The sequence below is a fragment of the Myripristis murdjan genome, chromosome 10 (genome assembly GCF_902150065.1).
Source record: "Myripristis murdjan chromosome 10, fMyrMur1.1, whole genome shotgun sequence".
In the NCBI taxonomy this organism is placed as follows: Eukaryota; Metazoa; Chordata; class Actinopteri; order Holocentriformes; family Holocentridae; genus Myripristis; species Myripristis murdjan.
In genome coordinates, this window is record NC_043989.1 from 13,038,707 (window position 1) to 13,058,607 (window position 19,901).

A 19,901-nucleotide genomic window follows, 5' to 3' on the forward strand; every position below is an offset into this window, starting at 1 on the left:
TTAGCAACTGATGTTGACACTATAGTTAGTCCAGTCAGTAACTCACGAGAGATCCTTCACCTCCGTGCAACATTCCCATTCCCTGCTAATATAAACTCCCCAGGTCGGACATGCTGTCATCATTTTTCCTGTGGTGGTGTAGCCTAGCTCATACCAATCCCAAAGCCATGGCCATGCTCAGAGTGTCTTCCTATCGCAAATTATTTGAGGATAAATGGAGAGGAAATGGATGGTCCAGTATGCAGTGTGCAGGACAGTACCGTGCCTCTGCCAGGTCAGTGTATGTCTCTTGGTAGAGGATAGGGCTAAGTTTGAGAGAGCGATTATTGGAATAGACTTAACATTATCAAAAATTCAGTCAGAATAAAGATCTTGAATTTGATGTAGGGTTAAAGGTTAATGTGCTTGTCACTACTCTCTTAAATTAAAATGTATGTTTTAAGGTTTTGTTTCACCAGAAGCAAATGTTGGGTGTGCAAAGTCACGGAAGTAGCCGTGGTGTCTTTGGAATTTAAAAATGCCTGTTTGCTCCCAAAGTCATTTTTGAATGACGATGACAAATGGTTTTGCACTCATGGTAAAAATATGTCATGATCTCAGCGATAATCACTGACACTGACATAATGTGGTTTGGACAAAAATGCAGTGACAAATTTACTGGAAGACGCTTGACTATATTTAAATAATTTTGCTCACTGCTGGTTTGGTTTAATCATGTATGCATGTTGTGGCCTGTTTAAAATTAGCAGATGTGGTTATTTTGTGCTATTGTCACTTTTATTCATGTTGCTTGATATTAGAAAATCCCTGTTGAGATGCATGACTTTGTTAAAAAGGTTTAAAGTGGGGTAAAATATCTCTCCGAGTCTCTTTGTAGATTCAGGTCAGTCCTTGGTACACTGTGTCCTTCTCACAGGGGTGCGGCCACTGATGAGTGTGACTGTGACAAGTTAGACTTTGTAGCTGCCAAAGCACTAAACAAAGAGGGCCTGAGCAGGTTCGTCCAAGACCGCAACATCATTGCTGCTCTCAATGACCGCTTGGCTCGGCTCATTAAACTGGTGAGGACAAACACAACCACTCTGCACCAGGTCAACACTTTCTGCACTTTATTTTCTCTCTGCCATGTTGGGCCTTTAGTCCTGGTAAACAATGCAGTACAATGTAGTACAACTGCAGTACAACTTCATCCCTGGTCGATATCGTCATCCCTGTAGTCTTTATAATATCTGTCTTTGTGCCCTGCAGGCTCGTTGTTTTGAGGAAGAGAATGAGTCTCTGGAATATCAGATCATGGAGCTAGAGGAAAGGCTGAGCAGTCAGACAGCCTCCCCCAGCACCACCACCACTGTGGCAGTACCTGATGGCAGCCTGGATGCAGTGGTGAACAGGCTGCAAAGGGAGAGGGTATGGTGCTGCTGTGTGTGTGTCACATGCCTGCCTCTGCTTTAGTCTATTTGAATCTGGATGCACAAGTTTGTCTTCTGCAGATATTGCACGTTCTATCCCATCCCATCTCATCTCATTAATTTACATCAGTTGTCACAGTGGCAGGCCTGCCTAATCTATAAACCTGTCAAGACCCATCACTGTCTGTTCTGGGTCTGCCTGCAGGACGAGATCATGTGTGACACAGAGGAGCTGAAGAAAGAGCTAGAATGTCTGAAGCAAGAGTATGAGAAGGCTGCAGAGCAGAGGACCCTCATCCAGCTGGACCACCAAGATGTTGCCGGGGTATGAGGCTCATAGCAACAGCGCTCTTAATACAATAACACTAATGCCTAAAGCCTAGATGGAAAATCACATCATAAGAGATTGTATGACACTCATTTTCTTAAAATAAAGCATTGGTTAGTGTTAAAAATAGTAATTGCAGTCGTTGTTGAGGGAAGTAAGACGTTAGGCAAGTAATTACACTTGAACTGGCTTTACACACTGCAACTTTTGTGCAATCAGCAAATACAGGTTTCAGCAAAACCACTGATCTATAATGACTATTGTAGTATATTATGGATCAGTGGGTAAAACTCCTCCTGTTGCTTTGATGTCAGACTCATTATGAGAATTCCAAGTGATGATGCAAACCCAGTTCCTGCCTCTCATTGGCTGGTTCTAGTACAGAACTCCAGCATCTGTGAGGAAGTGACGTTCAGTTTGCACCTTGTAAAGCCAGCCTTAGTTACCAATCTTGCTAAGAAGCTAGCAGGTCTACAGTTTAGGAAATCCACAGCTGTGCAGATATGAACGACAATCACAACTTAATGACTTAACACAGCTTCTGTGCTTTATTATTGCTATTATTATTTTTTGCATCATTGGAGAACACTTAATTTGGGAAGATGGAGCTCAACACCAAATTGTGAGCCATTCTTATCATTGTTGGACCATTATGCTGAGTGATTTGCAGCCAATGAAGCAAGATACTGCAACCCTAACATAGTTTTATCAGCTTTATTGTGATAACATAATTTCAGCAGTAGGTGGCAGTATTGTCAAGCCTCTCCCTGCTTCATTGTCCTCAGTCTCCTGGTGGAGCAGGGATCCGTAGAAACTCAGCAGAGCTGCTTGTCTGAAGCATTGTCCAATGGGTGTTGATCACCAGCAGTCACACAGTCTGGGCTGGTGGCCCAGTGCAACCTGATCCATCAGCCTTTATGCACCCCTCCCTCACATATGCCATATCCCATGTCTAACCCAGCCAGGCCAGATGCGAGGGAACCTTTAATTTCTTGCTTACAGATGTAATGCAGACTGTAATACAGTGCTGTAATGTGCTGGCTAGCTGAGCACTCTGGTTCTGAATTGGAAGCAGCTGCAGAGTGGCAAGACTTGGTGGGAAATCAGCAGGGAGATTGAAGAAGAACAGAGAGGCAGAGAAGAGCACACTACACAGCACAACACAAAAGCTCACAACTGGCTGCAACTCGCTCAACATAATGGTAGCCTGACAATGAATAGAGATGAAACAAGGCTTGGTTGGCTTGTTTGAAGTCTGGTAAATAGAAAAGCCTGGCTATTAGCCATTGACTGTTTTTATTGCTTCTCTCCTACCAGTGCTGCTCCATTTTTGGCCTTTCAGTCAAATGTCTCTTCTGCACTATATCCCAGTGATTTGTGTATGGAACTGGCATCTTTTTTTGTTTAGTATTGAGTGGATGGCTGTTTTTTTTTTTTTTTTTTTTTTTTTAAATCCAGTTGTAACACAAGTATTTGTAATGTGAGTCAAATTTAAGGAGCTAGGCCCAACATTTGCCAAGAATCAATCTCCCTGTACAAGCCAGTGGAGCCTGAAACGATGAGGAAGGTTCAAGGGTGTTATCTTTGGAAAGGAGATTTCTTTACAGTGCATAAAGTGTAGTGGAGTACAAGATTCTCTCCAATTTCCATCTTATAGCTGAATCCAGCAGCAATACTTTCCTACTGTGCCAACTGCTGTCCATCAAGGACCCTACCTCCAGGGGACCCTGCTAGCAAGGCTCCACAACTTCTCCACCAAGCCCCCTTTGCGTGCATTTAAATGTAAATGCAGGCACTCTCGCTAATGGAATTCAACACCAATTAATCAGGTTCTTAAAAAGACTGGATGAGCTAGGAACCCCTGCTGGTGAATGGATTGGTGGAAGGGGTTTTTGTGTCTAGTTAGCCCTAGCCAGCCTGCTTCTCATCTTCCTCCTCCTCCCCTTTCCTCTGCATTGCGGTGTCTACGTGCTGTTCAGTGAAACAGGGTAGATGTGCTGGTACTGATGGCACTGATAGGTGTTTATGGTTGAAGGGAGGACTCTGTTGTTCTCTGCAACCTTTGGTGTGCTGTAGTTCCCAAACCGCACTGCACCAGAGCAGCATACTCCTCTCAGGCCAAAACTTGGAATGAACTGGTTCACTTTAGCTGCAATCGTTCTCTTCTCTAACTTGGTGCCATCCTTTTCTATGTAGGAAGTGGATGCCGTGACAGCACAGTGCCTGGCCCTGAGACAGCAAGTGGGTATCTATGAAGAGCAGCTGGCCAACATGGATGTCCAGCACAAGACGGTAAAAGAGGGGGAGGAAGAGATGATATAGCTGCACTGCCATGAAATAAGAATAGTTTATTGTCTTAAAAAAGTCAAAATATAGCACCTGGGTCAGAGAGGAGAATTGGAAAAATGCCCGGGCCTAGGGTGACAACAGGGGTGACAAACACAGTTGTGGCGACCCCAGTCACCTTGTTGAAGAGGTGAGGACAAAAATACCCTGTTCCCAGCAACAACAGTGATCTAGGGAGAGGATTAAAACATAAAATGTGTAATCTAGTGACATTCTCATTGAAAGATATAGTCAGAATGAGGCCCTTCTATTACCGACCTGCTGTCAGAGTCTGTATTCTACTCTCCATCACAGACACACATGTGTAGTTACATACATATATCCTTGCACATATTGCATGTGCACTTTTCTCTCCACAATATTCTCTGCCTCACCAGGAGATGACAGACGCGTCCCAGTATCAGATCTAGAGGCTGGAGGCAGAGAGCGGCGAACAGAGGCAGCCGAAGCAGAGCAACTCCATCACGCTATGTTTTTCTCTGTGAAGCCAGGCCGCCCAGCATTTAACACACTCCCTCTGGGACACGCTTGATAACTCACAGTCCAGGGGAAATGCGGCTGAATACCAAATGAAAACAGAAGTCCCCTTTGTTTTATTAACTGTTGTTACTATCGGCACTTCCACATACCCAGTATTCCCCTGACAAAACGGCAGCCGTATCATTATTTAGGTGGAGGGAGAGTGGAAAGACGTATGGCTGCCATTGTGGCTCTGTAACAGTTCATTTTCTCGATAAAATGAATGTCGGGGCTTTTATAGAGCTATTGGAACCTGAGGATGTACATGTTGTGCGTTTAATGTGTATGTATGTGTACATGTCTTAGTGTGTGTGCATGTCTGTGCATCAAATGTGAATTTATTTTGTATGTGTGGCATGCATGAACAGGAAGTTGAAACTCTATTGGAACCGGCTGATGGGACAACCGGCGCAGTGGCAACCATCGGATTTGGCATCCCTGACATCACTCCAGCCTTGGATATAAAGGAGCACTACTGCCAGCTGGCTGAGCGCCTCCAGGTGCCGCACAATGTAGCATAAAGCAAATCAACACATCATTTAGTGGATGCTTTTACGCCAAATGCTTTACAGTAGCACAAGTGCATTTTTTGGTGCGGGCAGCCCAGCAGGAATCATACCGCTATTTCTAGCAGTGTTAACGTCATGCTCTGCCCATTGAGCTACACACATACACACTCATGGCACACGCACCATCCACAAACCAGCTGCCATGCTCATCATCCTACTGACCAGCTGATCCCGCCTATTTTCAACACTTCAGTCTCCCTTCCTTTTGAAGCCGTTTGGTCAAGTCCAGATGTAAAACTCAACTTTCTCAAATCACAGAGGGAGACTCCCTCTTGTTTTCTTCCCTCTTAACACAACACCAGGAGGGAACTTGAGAATCAGAGGTGCTGCTCTGGACCGGGACAGAATGTCTTTGTCCACCTGTGCATGCATGTGTGTGTGTGTGTGTGTGTGTGTGCATGTCTGTTACAACAAGAGGTGCAAGAGGTGCTCCACTGGGGTCAGACTGTAGCTCCGGTGGGTCTGACCCCCTCTGGGCCAAGGATGTCTGTCCAGATCAGAGGTCAGGGCTGTAATCAGACTGCTGGCCGCCTTCCCAGGCTTCTCAGCAACTATGGACGTGTGTGTGTGTAAGTGTGTGTGTGTGTCTTGGTGTGTGTGTGTGTGCCTTTCTCTCTCATTTGGAGTACAGGCTCAGGGGTATCTGGTGAATATATATATGTGTGTGTTCCTGTCTACATGCGTAGGTGTGTTTCTTGGAGCCAATACCTCCCCCCAAACTCCAGGCACTTCACTTCCACTTACCTCCTTATTCCCCCACCAAACATACACACACACACACACACACACACACACACAAACACACACTCCTGCCCGCCCACCACCAAATCTCTTGCCAGCTGGACACGGCCCTGTCTGTGCCTGGCCTCGATTACGAAGTGCAATTGTCTCAATGCTGAAATGATTGCCATTGGGTTTGAACAGTAATGGTGATTGCTGGCTGACTCCCACACACCTGTGCACCCTCATGTCATTCATTTCTGTTTTCATTTGTTCCATCTAATCAGGAGTGCGGTGTACACAAGGAGAAGGAGAGGTTTAACATCAGCCTCTGTGAGGGCCTGCTTAAGAAAGGCTCTAATTGCTTTTTGCTCGCATGTCAAAGTGCACTTTCTGTTTTTTTTTTTTTTTTTTTTGTATTTTTACAATCAACTGAGGTTCAAAATTAATTGTTGTGGCAGATACAAACCAGCAAAAATGCCATGATTCCTCTTCTTCTGTCTTTGCAGTGTGAGTGTGGCGTGTCTTCTTCTGCTGTGGTTCCCACTGGAAATGGAAAGCAACTGGCAGTAGGTGAAGTTGTCGGGTCAAAGGTCAAAGACTTGCCCAAGATGATGGACGTCAATGAACTGAAGGAGTTAGTGAGTGGCCTCTCTTTTTGTTCTTGTCAGTGTTTCATTGTCATGTTCGCTTTTCATTTAAAAAATGCTCCATTCCCGACCTCTGATCCCGCTTTTCCCATAAAGTATTTCCCGTCTCTTTGCTCTACTTACAAAAATATCCGAATTAGAACCCACAACAAGCTCTGCGTCAGCCATCAGCTACTAAATCAGACATCATGGTGAAAATGAATGGTTTCCCACAGCAGACTGGGGGAGCGGGAGGCATTTGAGTGACAGTAGACCAACAGTGTGGGAGATCCTGCTGACCAGAGTGTTTACTCTGTGGACACTTTCAGCAGGAGATGTGAAGGGCTCTGCTTCGGCTCAAACAGGATTTATTACCCTCAATGTCCTCAGTTATTAAATACAGTCTTTCACAGCGCCTACAGCGCTCTACTCCCTTCATCATAAACTTCTTAAAACTTCACACGCACACACATACACACACTAACACACACACACACTGTCTGGAGACTTCCACTCCAAATGGAAGAGGGGAAATAAACCCTCATCTCACATCTTTCATCCGTCCAGAGAAACATGTTGAGAGAGATGGGCGATTCGTTGAATGAAATGGAAGGAGCATACACTGCCAGAGCTTGAGATCATTTAGGAGGCAAGAGCAGAAAACTGTGACTCCAGTAATCACCCAGTGAACGACCTGCTCACAGTTCGTCTCCGTCCCCTGAACACTTCTCAGTGGTGAGACCACAGCTGACACCTTACCACGCCTTGAACAAACACGGCGGTTTGGTTCTCATTAATGTGGCTGTAGCTCTACCTCCAACTCTTTAAATAAACAGTGCCCTCCGTAGCCACTGCGGAGCTCTCACAACACCATCTCCTATTCCCTATTATGCAGCACATGAGCCCTATTTCTGCTCAATTCAGCCTGACGGATGGACAGCACGGCTTGATCTGCTCTGTTTCCTCTCTCTCTCTCTCTCTCTCTCTCTTTCTCTCTCTCTCTCTCTCTCTCCCTCCCTCCTTCTATCTCTCTCTGTGATGGATGTCTCAGGTCTGGTTTCTCGCTGAGACACAACATGGCCAAACAAACAGATTGTGGTGAAATCAGCCCTGACGCAGAAATGTATATAATAGTGCAGACATTGATGGGGTTGAACGCACTTGCGCACACACACACACACACAGACACACACACACACACTACCACTGCCCAGCCAGACCTCACTTATCATTACGGGCGAAAAGGGTGGGGGAGTGTGTAAGTGAGATGACCAGGTTGGGAAATCATCACCGGCCCCATCAGACCCAGTGAGTAGTAACTGGGTCTTCCTCTGCTGCTCTGATCTTGCTGAAAGACGAGCGAGACCGCCTGGATCCCCATCTGGCTCTGACAGCAAATTGTTGAACTTCTGTGATTGCTGTAATTACTCACGGCAGGGTACCGTGCCTCAGACATGGGGGAGGGATGCTCCGCTGTTTGTTGTTAGAAGTAGTGTAATCTATGTTTTATCTCTGCTGGATGGGCTGATTGGGATGCTTTCGTTTTTACTTGGCGGTTATTACGTGCAACAGGGTAGCCTTGTTGTTAACGAGACGGTCCTTCGGCTGGAGGACGCCCTTTGTTGACAATCATCTGCCCCGCTGAAGCGTCCTTGAATGAGATACCTCCTGTGATTATATGCACGCAGAATCTCAGATAACAACGCATATCCCATTTAAGGTGTTATTGGGACTATGCGGCTTGCATACATTTGAAGAGTTCATTTGCAAAAACAGATAAAAGCCATTCTTAAAATGAATACACCTTTTTCACTGATACTGCTTGGAGTACACACACACATATACACACGCACACAAAGCATGATTTGGGATAATAAACATTATGCCAGGCAAAATAAACATATAAAAAATAGAAATAAATATAAAGAAAATTTTAATAAAATTCAAAAAAGTTTAAAAAGTTTTAATAAATTGAAATGGAGATATCTGTTTTTGCAAATGAACTCTTCAATTTTTAGTACCCACTTATTAATATCACTAGATCCATATACATCTGTGTTTAACCTCAGAATAAGGCATTAAATGGGATATATTTTGGTATTCTGGAGACTGCATGCATGTAAACACAGCCACTGAATCCCAGACGGCTCCAGCGGTGCTGCTTCGTAGCCGATCTTGACCTGTGACCCCCCTGCAGAGCGGGACAAGCCATTAGAGGATTTCATTACGGAGATCAGCAACGTCCGGAGAGATTACAGGAAACTTGTGAATATTTCCAAGATTGATGTTGTTTATGACTGTAGATATCCTGAGAATGAATAATTGCCTTATCTTGTGTTTCTGTAGATTGCAGAACTACAGAAGGAGCTTGCTGAGCTGGAGAAGTGCAATGAGGAGCTGGAGGACGAGATCGAGATGAAGAAGGCGGCGTACATGGATGAGATTGCGGAGCTGGAGGTATGAGGGTGTACTGATTATTGTCTTTCATCATAGGCTACAGGACACCAGTCATTTGAAGCAGTTCTGACTTTTAATCTTGCCCTCTCACCTCATGTTATTCAGTGCACTATAGATGAAATGAGGCACAAGGAGGCTGACCTCCAAGCACAGATGAAGGAGCAGTGTGAGGACTACGAGGAGCTGCTCAGTGAGAAGATGGCCAGAGACATTGAGATTGCTGCCTACAGGTCAGACTCTCTATGTTCACTCACCTGCTGAGATATTTGCTACAAATTTGTGGTGTTTGTTTAAATTTTAACAAAGAATCAGAATCAGGATCAGCTTTATTGGCCAAGTATGCGTTCACATAAAAGGGATTTGACTCCGGTAAACTTTAACAATCTCAGTGTAAATAGAAAAGTGAAGTAAAAGATGTCCAGTTCAAGACAATGCAGACAGTCGATTGTCTCTTGCGGCATTTGTGGCAATGTAATTACTGTTTTTTGCAGTAGTTACATTGCACTCCATGAATTTAGGGCCAAACTATGCTTAAAAAAAACATGAAAATATATTTTTAAAAGACTTATTTTTAAATCTAACCCAATTCTATTTTTAACTCTGTAATGGCGAGCTGTCAGGAATGCACTTACAGAGGTTCTCCATGCCTTCATGTTCCTGATTTCCTCCTGAACAATGACACGTTTTCCTTCATGGCAATGCTAAATCTGGAGCAGCAGGTCTCAGAAATATTAACAACATTAGCATTTTTTATGATTTTTATGATAAGTGACACAAAATTCGAGGGTATCTTTTGTCATGTACAACATGACAAAATTATGCCATTAGTTTATTATTTACACAGTTAAAAGATGCATAGCAATATTAAATATCAATATTAATTATACAATATCAAAAGAAAATAATGTGCAGGAGAGGTTGAAAAACCCAACCAGGCTTATGAAAATAACCAAACTAAAAATGACTGGTTACAAGGCATCCTTAACCGAGCGCAGTAATTAAAATGTGGTACAGTTCAAGAAACCTTTAAAATCAGTGAAGTGACAGATAAAGAGAAAACTGAAAATAAAATAAAATAAAATCATATGTTATAAATAGTATTTACTAGATACACTGCCTTAATAAATGTTATCTTAAACCCATTTTCAGATTTTTTTTTTTTTTTTTTATACATGATCTGGTTGTATGTCTCATAATAATGGGCCTAAAAATCAAATTTAAACTACTCTTGAGTGGTTCTAAAGGTTGTAGATTGAAGGTTGAATTTGAATGAAGGCTGTGAGATGATCTAGTAATGTGGCTGTGTATATGATCGTTTTTCTATAAACATAATTAAAGTTTGGGTATTCATCAAAGTGACACATCTGCATAACATTTATGTAACATATAAAGTATTTTGAGACGGTGGAAGAATGGTGATGACTAAGTAAAGTGCTCTGAAGAGGCTGCAACTGTCGTAAATCTTTTTTGCAAAGTAAACAGATGCTTTAAGTTACTGATATACATACTCATCCATACAATATTACGCTAGGATAAAAGTGTATAATGTATAATCTAAAATATTAATCTGCAGTGGCATCTCCCCTACTGAAGTGTCCTTGAACAAGACATTAAACAGGTCCACAGTAATGCTCTTTAACGAGCCCTGCAGCTCAGCTCCCTGCAAGGCAGAGATGGGCCGCCATGTCGCATGGAGGGCCAAGAGTATGCAATTTTTACTTGGCCTCAAAACCAAACCAAGACTGTTCAGGGGAAAGCACAGTGTCATTGTTGGATGATTTCATTAGATTTGAATTAGCATCATCTGTTTTAATTTGACATAATTTTCGTAATCTCCGAGCACACCTGGGCACATGTGGTTATGTGAAAACGGCCTACCCACTCTCACCCTCCTTCTTCTATCATCCACACGAGGCCTCTACACAGGCATCACCTTGAAATCACAAGGAATGCTCACATGAGGTCTGATGTATTAGAAAATGTTTGCTTGGTATTGTCTAAGCATCTAAATATATGTACTATGCCACCTGGACGTCCTCCATGTCCATAATAAGTTATTCCTGTGAACAAAGGGCTGACATCACAAGCCAACTGTGGTCGCAGGAAATGTCTCCTGAACATGATGCAGTTTCCTGTATGCGACCTTGAAGATGTTTCATGTCATGCCCTCCTTCCCTTCAGGACGTTTCTCCATCTGCCATCTTGGTATGTGGAATGACGCACTTGAGGCATCTCAGCCCCCTGCCGCAAACTTCCCCCACCACTCCATTAGCCCCTCCATCGCCCATGCAACTGCATCTGACCCCCAGGGGGCCCCGTTGCCGGCCTGAGCTCAGGAAGAGGCAGACCCATACAATACCTCATTAGAATGGGCAAAGAGGACCTCACACTGCCAGAACTGTGCCTGGGCCCCTGCCAGCTCCTTTCTACACCAGCCTGTTAATGTCAGCCTCCCCCCCACATCCACACACATTTCCAGATTCGCCACAGTTTTAAAACCCACACGTTACCTAACAGACTGTCCCAAAGACATGTAAGGCACAGGAAAGGCAAACAGTCGTTGCCAACTTTTTTTTGCTTTTCTTTTTTTTTTGCTTTCTTTATTTACTGGATGCGTTGTCATCCGTGATTAAAACCATGAATAAGAAATGAAAATGGAGGTTGTTTATGCTCGCTGTGCTGTGGCAAACTGTCTGCAGAACAGACCCTAATGACCCTAGACTGCCATTACCGGGTGGCATATTGCCTGTGGAAGAATCTCAGGGCAGTTTGGGCAGATGCTCGCCGCTGTTGCTCCCCAGTGAACTTATGTTAATGTGAGCCTTATTGCACTGTAATTCAGTCTGCTGTGAATGTGGTCTGCTCATGATACTAGATGACACGGAAATGAGCAGTTCAGCTGAGACTAAGATCCTCCCTAGCTGGGCGCAGATGTTGCAGTGGATGCCTGTTCTCCGGCTGCACACAACGATATAAAACACATTAAACAAAACCTGAAGAACATGCAGAAAAGTGGCACGGGTGATCATTTGCAGACTATGTTTATTGAAGAGGAAAGTCAACATTCAGCCAGACTGTGCTGGGCGGAAACATTTGGTGTGACTGTCTTCTGCCATGTTTTCAGCAAACCTGGCCTGTGATTGATTAGCATCCCTGCCTCATTGAGTGCTTCACCTCAGTCACCTGTAGTTTAATCTGCTTCTCTCTCCCTCTCAGGGGTCTGGTGGAGGAAGAGGAGCAGAGGCTGTGCAACCTGTGACAACAAACCGGAGAGCCAGACTGGCTGGCTGGAGTGTGGATAGATGCCCCCCAAATGGATTAGAAATAGACAAAAGAGAAACACCAAAAAACCAGACACGAATCGGCCCTAAGATGAAGCTTAAAGTGCCACGGAGCGATTTGAGCAGATGTAAACTTATCATGACAGATTAATGCTGTCTGGAGGCCTAGGCCGGGCCATTGATAACCGGTCGCTGGCAGATGACCCCCAGACTACAAGAAAGATGGAACTGTCTAAAACTGGGTGGGGGGATGATGCTACTATGAGTGTGTATTCATTTCGGATATGTCTGTGTGTGTATCTTTTCAGCGTCTCCGCAGAGCTTAAAGGCATGCATATTTCTTTAAGTGGTGTCTATCTGTACTTGCTCACTGATATGACCCGTAAATGTTTTGTTGAACAAGTCGGCCACATAGAAACACACAAAGACAGACACAGACGCACGCCAAGCAAACCTGCGCGGCTCCGTAGAATCATTCCCTCCCCGGTATCACGTTAAGCGTCACTCATACACCGTCTGATTACCAGCTCTTAACCTCTGCCCTCTCTGCTGTTGACAAACGTGCAGACAGCTCTCGCTCTCCAACAAGACGCTCCCAGCCGAGTCAAGGCGGCTCGCCTCCCGTCAGCGTTTACAGTTCATGCATTCATGTTGGTTTTCCACATAACTGGCACTCAAGCTGGTCATGTGTGCGGCGTGTGTTTGTTTTGCAAATGGCTCATGAAGTTGTTTTTCTGTGGTGGGAGCAGATTGTGCACCTGGATCACTCGGAAAGGAAAGCCTGTGTGATGACTAATTCTTTTCTTTTAATTCTTCAAAAAGCAATGGAGCAATTTTCTGTCATGCTCTGAAATAAGTGTTTGGTAATTCCTTTCCTTGGTAATTCTGTTCTTTTCTTGTTTTTCTATTTGGACATCTGCTGCGTGGTCAAATAATAGCAAAATATTAGCAGTCATTTACATGTTTGGTTGGTGTCACAATGCACTTTCAAAAATAATAAAATCATTCGCTTAAACAGAGTGAATTCTCTCATGAACTTTTAGCTTTTTTGAGAACTGCTTGTGCCCTCTTTGAGAGATTTAAATTCCCTCATATATATCTATATTCCCTCATATACACACACACACACACATATATATATATATATATATGTGTGTGTGTGTGTGTGTGTGTGTGTGTGTGTATGTATGAGAACAGGATGATTTATGCTCTGTGATCCCTCTTTCATTCGTTTTCGTGCTTAACCTAAGATGTGAATGTTCCCAGCTATTAAGAATTTCAAAGGCTTGTTAGCTCTGCCATAAAGATGAAAAATGCCGCTAATAACGGATCAGATAAGATTAGCCACAGTCGGTGAACTTCTGGTGATGAGGAGTTACCCTCTGTAATAAGTGAGTTCAGTGTCTGGGGAAGGGGCTGGGACCGGGAAGCCGCTGTGACTTGTTTAATTGTCCCGACGTGAAACATGGCTGAGCCGGGAGGAAGCTGCTGTGTCTGTTTTCTCAGGGTCGCAGTGCTCAATCACGACCTCAGAAGACAAGGCCTACAAGACATATATTTCCTCCGCCCTCCATCCTCTACCTCTCGCATAAAAAGCCCACAAACCGCCCATCACCCCCTGATCTCAAGGGGCCGCTCTGTCACGGCCTTGTGGTTGATACTAAAATATCCGTCTTGTCTTTTTGTCTCTTAAAAAAACAGAACAAACAAACATTTTGCCTTATAAGAGCTGTATTGTTCCCCTTCAACTTCTGTTTCTCTGCATTTTTCTCCTGTAGGAAGGTTGAGGAATGTCTTCAAAGTGAGCAAATATCAGCACAGACAAACCAGACTTGGTTAGCATTCATTCATGAATTGTACTCTGCTCCTGTAGATGTGCTTTTTCCTCTTTGAAAACCCCTACTTTGACACCAAATGGCTGTTGTATAGCATGTGGAAAGTTGGCGATACCTTAGCTGCTTTTATAAGACACGTTACTTTTTCAGAGACTTTTGATATTTGTCAATGCGGTGACCTCTGCACCTCTCTGTATTCCTTTGCCCTCATCACAAGTGCTTGACAACTGAGAAAAATGCCTGTTAACCCTTAAAAGCTTGTCTGTGACACTGAGTGGCCCGGGGCAGGACTCCGGCACCTCTGGTCCCTCAAACCGGACAATTTGATTTGAGGGAGGAGAGTTTCAAAGCTGAGTCACGGGTCAGTGGTCAGCAAGTGGCTTGGCCTTTTCATCCCTTTGGCCTTGATGAGCTCTGTGGATGGGGGTTGAGAAAACAGCAAGAACTGGCCAACACCAATAAGTAGAGAATCCATTGAGGATAAGTGAGAATTTGGCCCGTATAGTGTAAGGCTGAATGTTTAAGTGTGATTTAGCTGATAGTTTGCTCGTGCTGACATGAATCATTTCACACATCGTATACTCTGGTCTTAACATCCCATTGACTTCACATGGCGCAGGAATGCCTTTACATTAAGAGTGGCAGGGCCTCGCTCCATGAATTGTGATACTTGAGCCTATCGTATCAGTCAACATATCTTCAATCTGCAGCAGAGGAATTTGATTAAGGCCTGAGGTAATGGTAACCAGGTCAGCTTGTGTGACTCAGCTCAGCTGTCACCTATACATAGGTATCCCCAAAATACCCTTATCCCTTCTAGATCGCTCAGGCAAATAAACACTGTCCTTAGTGAGGAGAAAAGTAATTTTTTAAGGTTTCTTTGAGGCCGTGTGGACGTAAGGAACCAAGCTGGTGTTTAAAAAGCAAATAAATAAGAGAGAATGGGTTGAATCAAGGAAGAAAATAAGAACTGGGAAAATATACAAAGGAGAAAGAGCTATTGAGAAAGTATTTCCTTAACAAGAGGGGAACAAATAAATTAAGGGGCCCCTCTCCCATGAGGCAGGACTGGCATGCCTGAGGGTAGCAGGAAGTGGCATCCCTCTTTTTTTTTTTTTTTTTTATAAGGGTCACAACCGGCTTCCAGTGTGGGAGAGACATCACACAACACAAAGCAAGGAGTCTTGAGAAAAACATACATTTCTGGCACTGATTCTTAAAGATGTTTACTCATACACACGCGCACACACATGCGCACACACAGCTCTTTCATTGTGTTTATTTGCCATGTTATGAGGATTGAGCACGGTGGTAGTGTGACTATGTAACCCCAGGGTCCCCCATCATGTCATCGGTGTAGTTTTTGGTCTCCTATGTGCAGCTCCACTTGGCATGTATAACTGAGAGACTGCTGACAGCCATGACCGCAGATTTACCCCCACACTCCCCACATGTCCACCCCGCAGCAGGTGGCAAACACCAACAACATGAAACTCCTCAAATACTTCATCCGTCATGTCTGTGAATTTTTGATATCTTTATTTCTTGGCAAATACTTCAGTCCCAACGTGTCTTGTGACAAGGAGATAAAGCAAAGCATCTTTTTTCTTTCCTTCTTCTTTTTTTTTTTTTTTTAAAGTCTCTGTTGATTTTCCCAAACTCCACACAGCGGGTTAGTCTTGAGCAAAGTTGATAAAAAGTTTCCCTTTTGTCCCTGAGTGTTCAATTAATCAACTTCACAGGGTGTAATTGATGGAAGCGGATAAAAGTCTTGGCTACAGGGAACACTAGAAAACAGCCAGGATTTGTATTCTGCTGTGGTGGCTTTCATACCCATTAAGGGATGTTAGCATCTTTTTAAGCGTAGTGACTTTATTGTCAGCCTAGGGCTTACACAGATCCAACCATTTGCAGTATTGGATTCTTGGCAGAGAGCCTGTATGGATCACGGCTGCAGTTCCCATGTTAAGCTTCACCCTGTCAGTAAATGGGCTGCTCCCTGCACTTACCCCAGATATAGGAAATTATGTCTTTGTTGTAATGTAGGTCTCTTATCACATTAGGCTTTAAAAATGATTTCATATTACATAGTTGTTGCAAGAGGTGCTCCCACCTGGCACTTGAAATGATTATTTTTATGGGATATCTGTGTTGAGAGATTGTGTATAGTGATGTGCAGGGATTTTCTATCACTGTATACATGTTAGACTGGACTGTATTAAATTATGTAGTATGCAGAGAGGTTATCTGGAGAGAGAGGAATCCACATCATCGCAAGTATATATTACATAGTCATCCTTAACTCACTGACCCACCAGGACTGCCTTCAGTTCGACATCAAAATCTTATTTGCCAGTATTAACACATCACAAATTTATCGATTAGTAGTTTATTAACTTGATAAAAAGAATTTATATGGGGTGTGCAAATGCTGTGTTACACTTTTAATTCCCAAGAATGTAAAGCATTTTTCATGGTATCTTTGAGATACATATATATATATATATATATATATATATATATATATATATATATATATATATATATATATATATATATATATATATATAATTTTATTTTATTTTATTTTTGGGGGGCATTTTTGCCTTGCCCCACAGTGAACACAGGGAAAGATTGGGTGGGTTGACATGCAACAAGCTCCACATCAAGTGCCTTAGGCAAGCGAGCCACCAAGGCTCCCAATCTCTTTCCTTTTACCATTTATTGACTTATTTGAGCTCATAACCAATTCCTCTTCCTGTGCCTCTGAGGACTTGGAGCCAGAGCACCAGTAGTCCAAACTATCATAATTTGGGCTGGGAGTAAGAAATCACATGTGTCACAGTTTATGTCGGCACTCATTGCCTGCAGCTATGGCTGCTTTAGAATTTGGAACAAACTACGAAATCATTTTCTTTGCGCACCAGTCATTCATCTTGTCCCAGACACCCAGACATCCAGGCCTGCTTCCTCTCAACACTGACATGGCCAGCAGGTAACTTAACTTTTCCATTTTTGAATCCCATGTATAGTTTTTATTCTGTTTTACATGCATTAAAGCCAAATATAATCTGCTTGAAGACTTGTGGACCACAAAGACTGCAGCATGTAATTAAAGCCTCCACGTCTGACCAGTTGGATTGAACATTTAAAGGACAAGTTTGCTATTTTGGAACCTAGGCCCTATTTACAGATCATCTGTCATCATCCTCAGATGTAGAGACCATCATTTCACCGATACTGATATTGTTGTGCTGCAGGCTCCTGCTAGGCCACAACAGCGGTCAATGTGGCAATTGTAAATGGCTTAGAAAAGGTAATCTTGCTTTTCCAAAACGGTGTATAAGATCTTTGTATACTCTTACAAATCTCAGAATGTTTTCTTGAAAAAGGGTTTGCCAATTGGTCATTACATCAACAGAAATTTTCCATTTGGATCAGAACTATTTTATTTTACAAATCAAGCACTACCTTTCAAACTGTAAACTTCAATGCTGTGGCTACACTCTGCCCATCCAGCGAGGTCCTATGTGGAAGCATCCAAAACAAGTCCCAGAAGAATACTACTGTGTATGCCCATAACTACCGACAAAATGCTCGGTTTGTGATAAGCTTTTCATGACACACTAAGAGTGTCCTTCCGTTAGCAACAATGTCGTATTTTTTCCAAGCCATTTACGATTGCCCAATTGAGAGCTGTTGTGGCCAAGCGGGAGCCTGCAGCACATCAATATCAGGATCAATACCGAAGCGACCGGTGAAATGATGGTCTCTGCATCTGAGGATCATACCAGATAATCTGTAAATAGCGTTTTGGTTCCAAAATAGTGAACTTGTCCTTTCAGTGTCACATAAAGGACATCAGCATATGGAGCAAATTGAGATTACTTTGTGGTGTTAAGGAAACTATTCACCAATTTAATCTTGGAATTCTCCACTCCATTACTTACAACAGGGGGCTAATTCAGCTGCTCTATATGGACTCGGTCCTTATTGTATTCCACCTTTAAGTACACTCCTCGCTCAGCTTGTCTCCTGAAACCCTTCATAAGTGACCATTAAATGGATGGTTGAGTGTTCAGCCACCAGTGAGCCTCAGTAGGACTACTACAGAGCCATATTGCCCTTGTGCCATTTCACCTCAGAGGCTCACCAGAGGACTTGTCAGACCTGCGATGTTTTACAGCTAGGTTTGCAGACAAAACACTTCACAGCCGAATCCCCCAGCAACATCTGCTGCCAATTTAGCTGAGGCATTCCTGCAGTCTGCGCTGTTTAATATTCACAGGGGTTAGGATCTGCCAGGACAGGGGTGGATGGAGAAGAAGGGGAGGGGGCCCACCTTCTTCAGTCCCTTGGTCCAAAGTCCAGACACGGTGAAAAATGAGGGGTTAAGAAAGAGTGAGCTGGAGCAGTGGAGGGTTAACCGGGCTAATTTGCAGGGATAATAATGGCGTTCACACAAGGCCTTTGGGGAGCAGTGGTGTGGAACACAGACCTGACGGTGCAACCACACAGGAAGTTTACAACATGGCCCAGCAAATCAAAACGTATTTAATCATCAAACAAGAAGCTGGCGGCAAGGCCAGAGCCAGCAGCCATCCTGAAGATGAAGACAAATGTTTAGAGAAGGGGCCGGAGAGAGCGGCAAATCCGCACCTCAAATAAAAATTTCATAGAGTTTGAGACCCTAAATTTTAACTTGGAGCACAGCACGTCAAAGGTGCACATTTCCTTTTACTCCTGCCAAATGCCTTCAGCATGATAGTAACATTATAGAGTACCTTTTAAATGTGTTTAATGGTTTTCATGTGAGTACCTAAAAATATGTTGTTGTCTCATGGAGTGAACTATAAAGATGGATGCATTGCAATTTTTATAGGAAATTACTTGCGCATGGTAGGCCTAAATTCAGCAGTTTATGAGCAAGTCAAAAATATGCTGCATTTACACAAACACTTGCCATATGTGCTGCCTGACTGATCAGAGCAGGGAACAAAAACACTGTTAATTGATAATTAGACCAATTTCCCAGCTTCGCTCAATATGGCCATACACTGTCCTTGTGAATTTCAAAGGATTTATCCCAGGCCTTCCTAACTTTAGAAATAGGGGAAATTCAAGCCATTTCCCTCCTTTGGTCCATGTTGATCTGTTTATGCTTTTTTCTATGAGAAAGTATATTTTGTAGTGTATATTATGTTAGCCTAACCTTTGAGGAAACACAATACCTTGCAGAGACCGAAATCTCAACATTTAAGCAATAATAGGCAGGACCTAAAATACTGCATTTTCACCACATTTGTTAGTGGTACATAGTTCACATTTGTGGGAATATTTATCTTTCATTGTGTGCAGCAGCTATCAATAACTCTGTATTTTTTTCAGGGAGGAATGGCAACTTATATGAAAATAAATTCTGCCTGGATTCATTGCAACATGCATCCTCGTTCCCAACTGTGTACACTCACCCTGTTGAGAGCAGAGACGGTTTTTCAGCGGCTGACAAAACCGGGGCTGTCTGATTCTCCTGGAAGGGTGACGTGGATCGTGTGACACCTCTGTTGCTCCCTCGCTAAAGAACTCCCCTTGCCATGGCAACTGCATAAACATCCATCTCCCCATTCGAGGAAAGATCTTGGGGGAATATACAAAGGCGCAATTTATTATACATAAGCGACCCAGCTTGTGAGCACATCCACATTGCTGCTTAGTGGGCCAAAAGAGCTACATGTAATAGTGAGAGCATTAGAGTCCATGTTTACTCACGCCAGGTCTTATGTACAGTGAGCACAACATGTGTGATGA

At 43.4% G+C, this 19,901-nt stretch overlaps 1 protein-coding gene across 1 annotated transcript; it reads left to right on the forward strand.

Annotated features, from left to right (window-relative positions):
- The first annotated feature begins 47 nt into the window (after positions 1-47).
- On the forward strand, positions 48-13,262 carry vimr2 (vimentin-related 2). Its single transcript, XM_030062271.1, has 10 exons — positions 48-274; positions 917-1,061; positions 1,249-1,407; positions 1,615-1,734; positions 3,934-4,029; positions 4,971-5,102; positions 6,401-6,532; positions 8,867-8,977; positions 9,083-9,207; positions 12,194-13,262. Exons 1-10 carry the CDS (start codon positions 111-113, stop codon positions 12,234-12,236), a joined length of 1,227 nt encoding a protein of 408 aa, XP_029918131.1. The 5' UTR covers positions 48-110; the 3' UTR covers positions 12,237-13,262.
- The last annotated feature ends 6,639 nt before the right edge of the window (positions 13,263-19,901 follow it).

Excerpts from the sequence above, each read along its gene's own strand:
- vimr2 (XM_030062271.1), top strand. The coding sequence starts at position 111 with ATGCTGTCATCATTTTTCCTGTGGTGGTGTAGCCTAGCTCATACCAAT. Across the intron at positions 1,062-1,248 it reads TGGCTCGGCTCATTAAACTG|GCTCGTTGTTTTGAGGAAGA; the intron begins GTGAGGACAAAC and ends TGTGCCCTGCAG. Across the intron at positions 4,030-4,970 it reads TGGATGTCCAGCACAAGACG|GAAGTTGAAACTCTATTGGA; the intron begins GTAAAAGAGGGG and ends ATGCATGAACAG.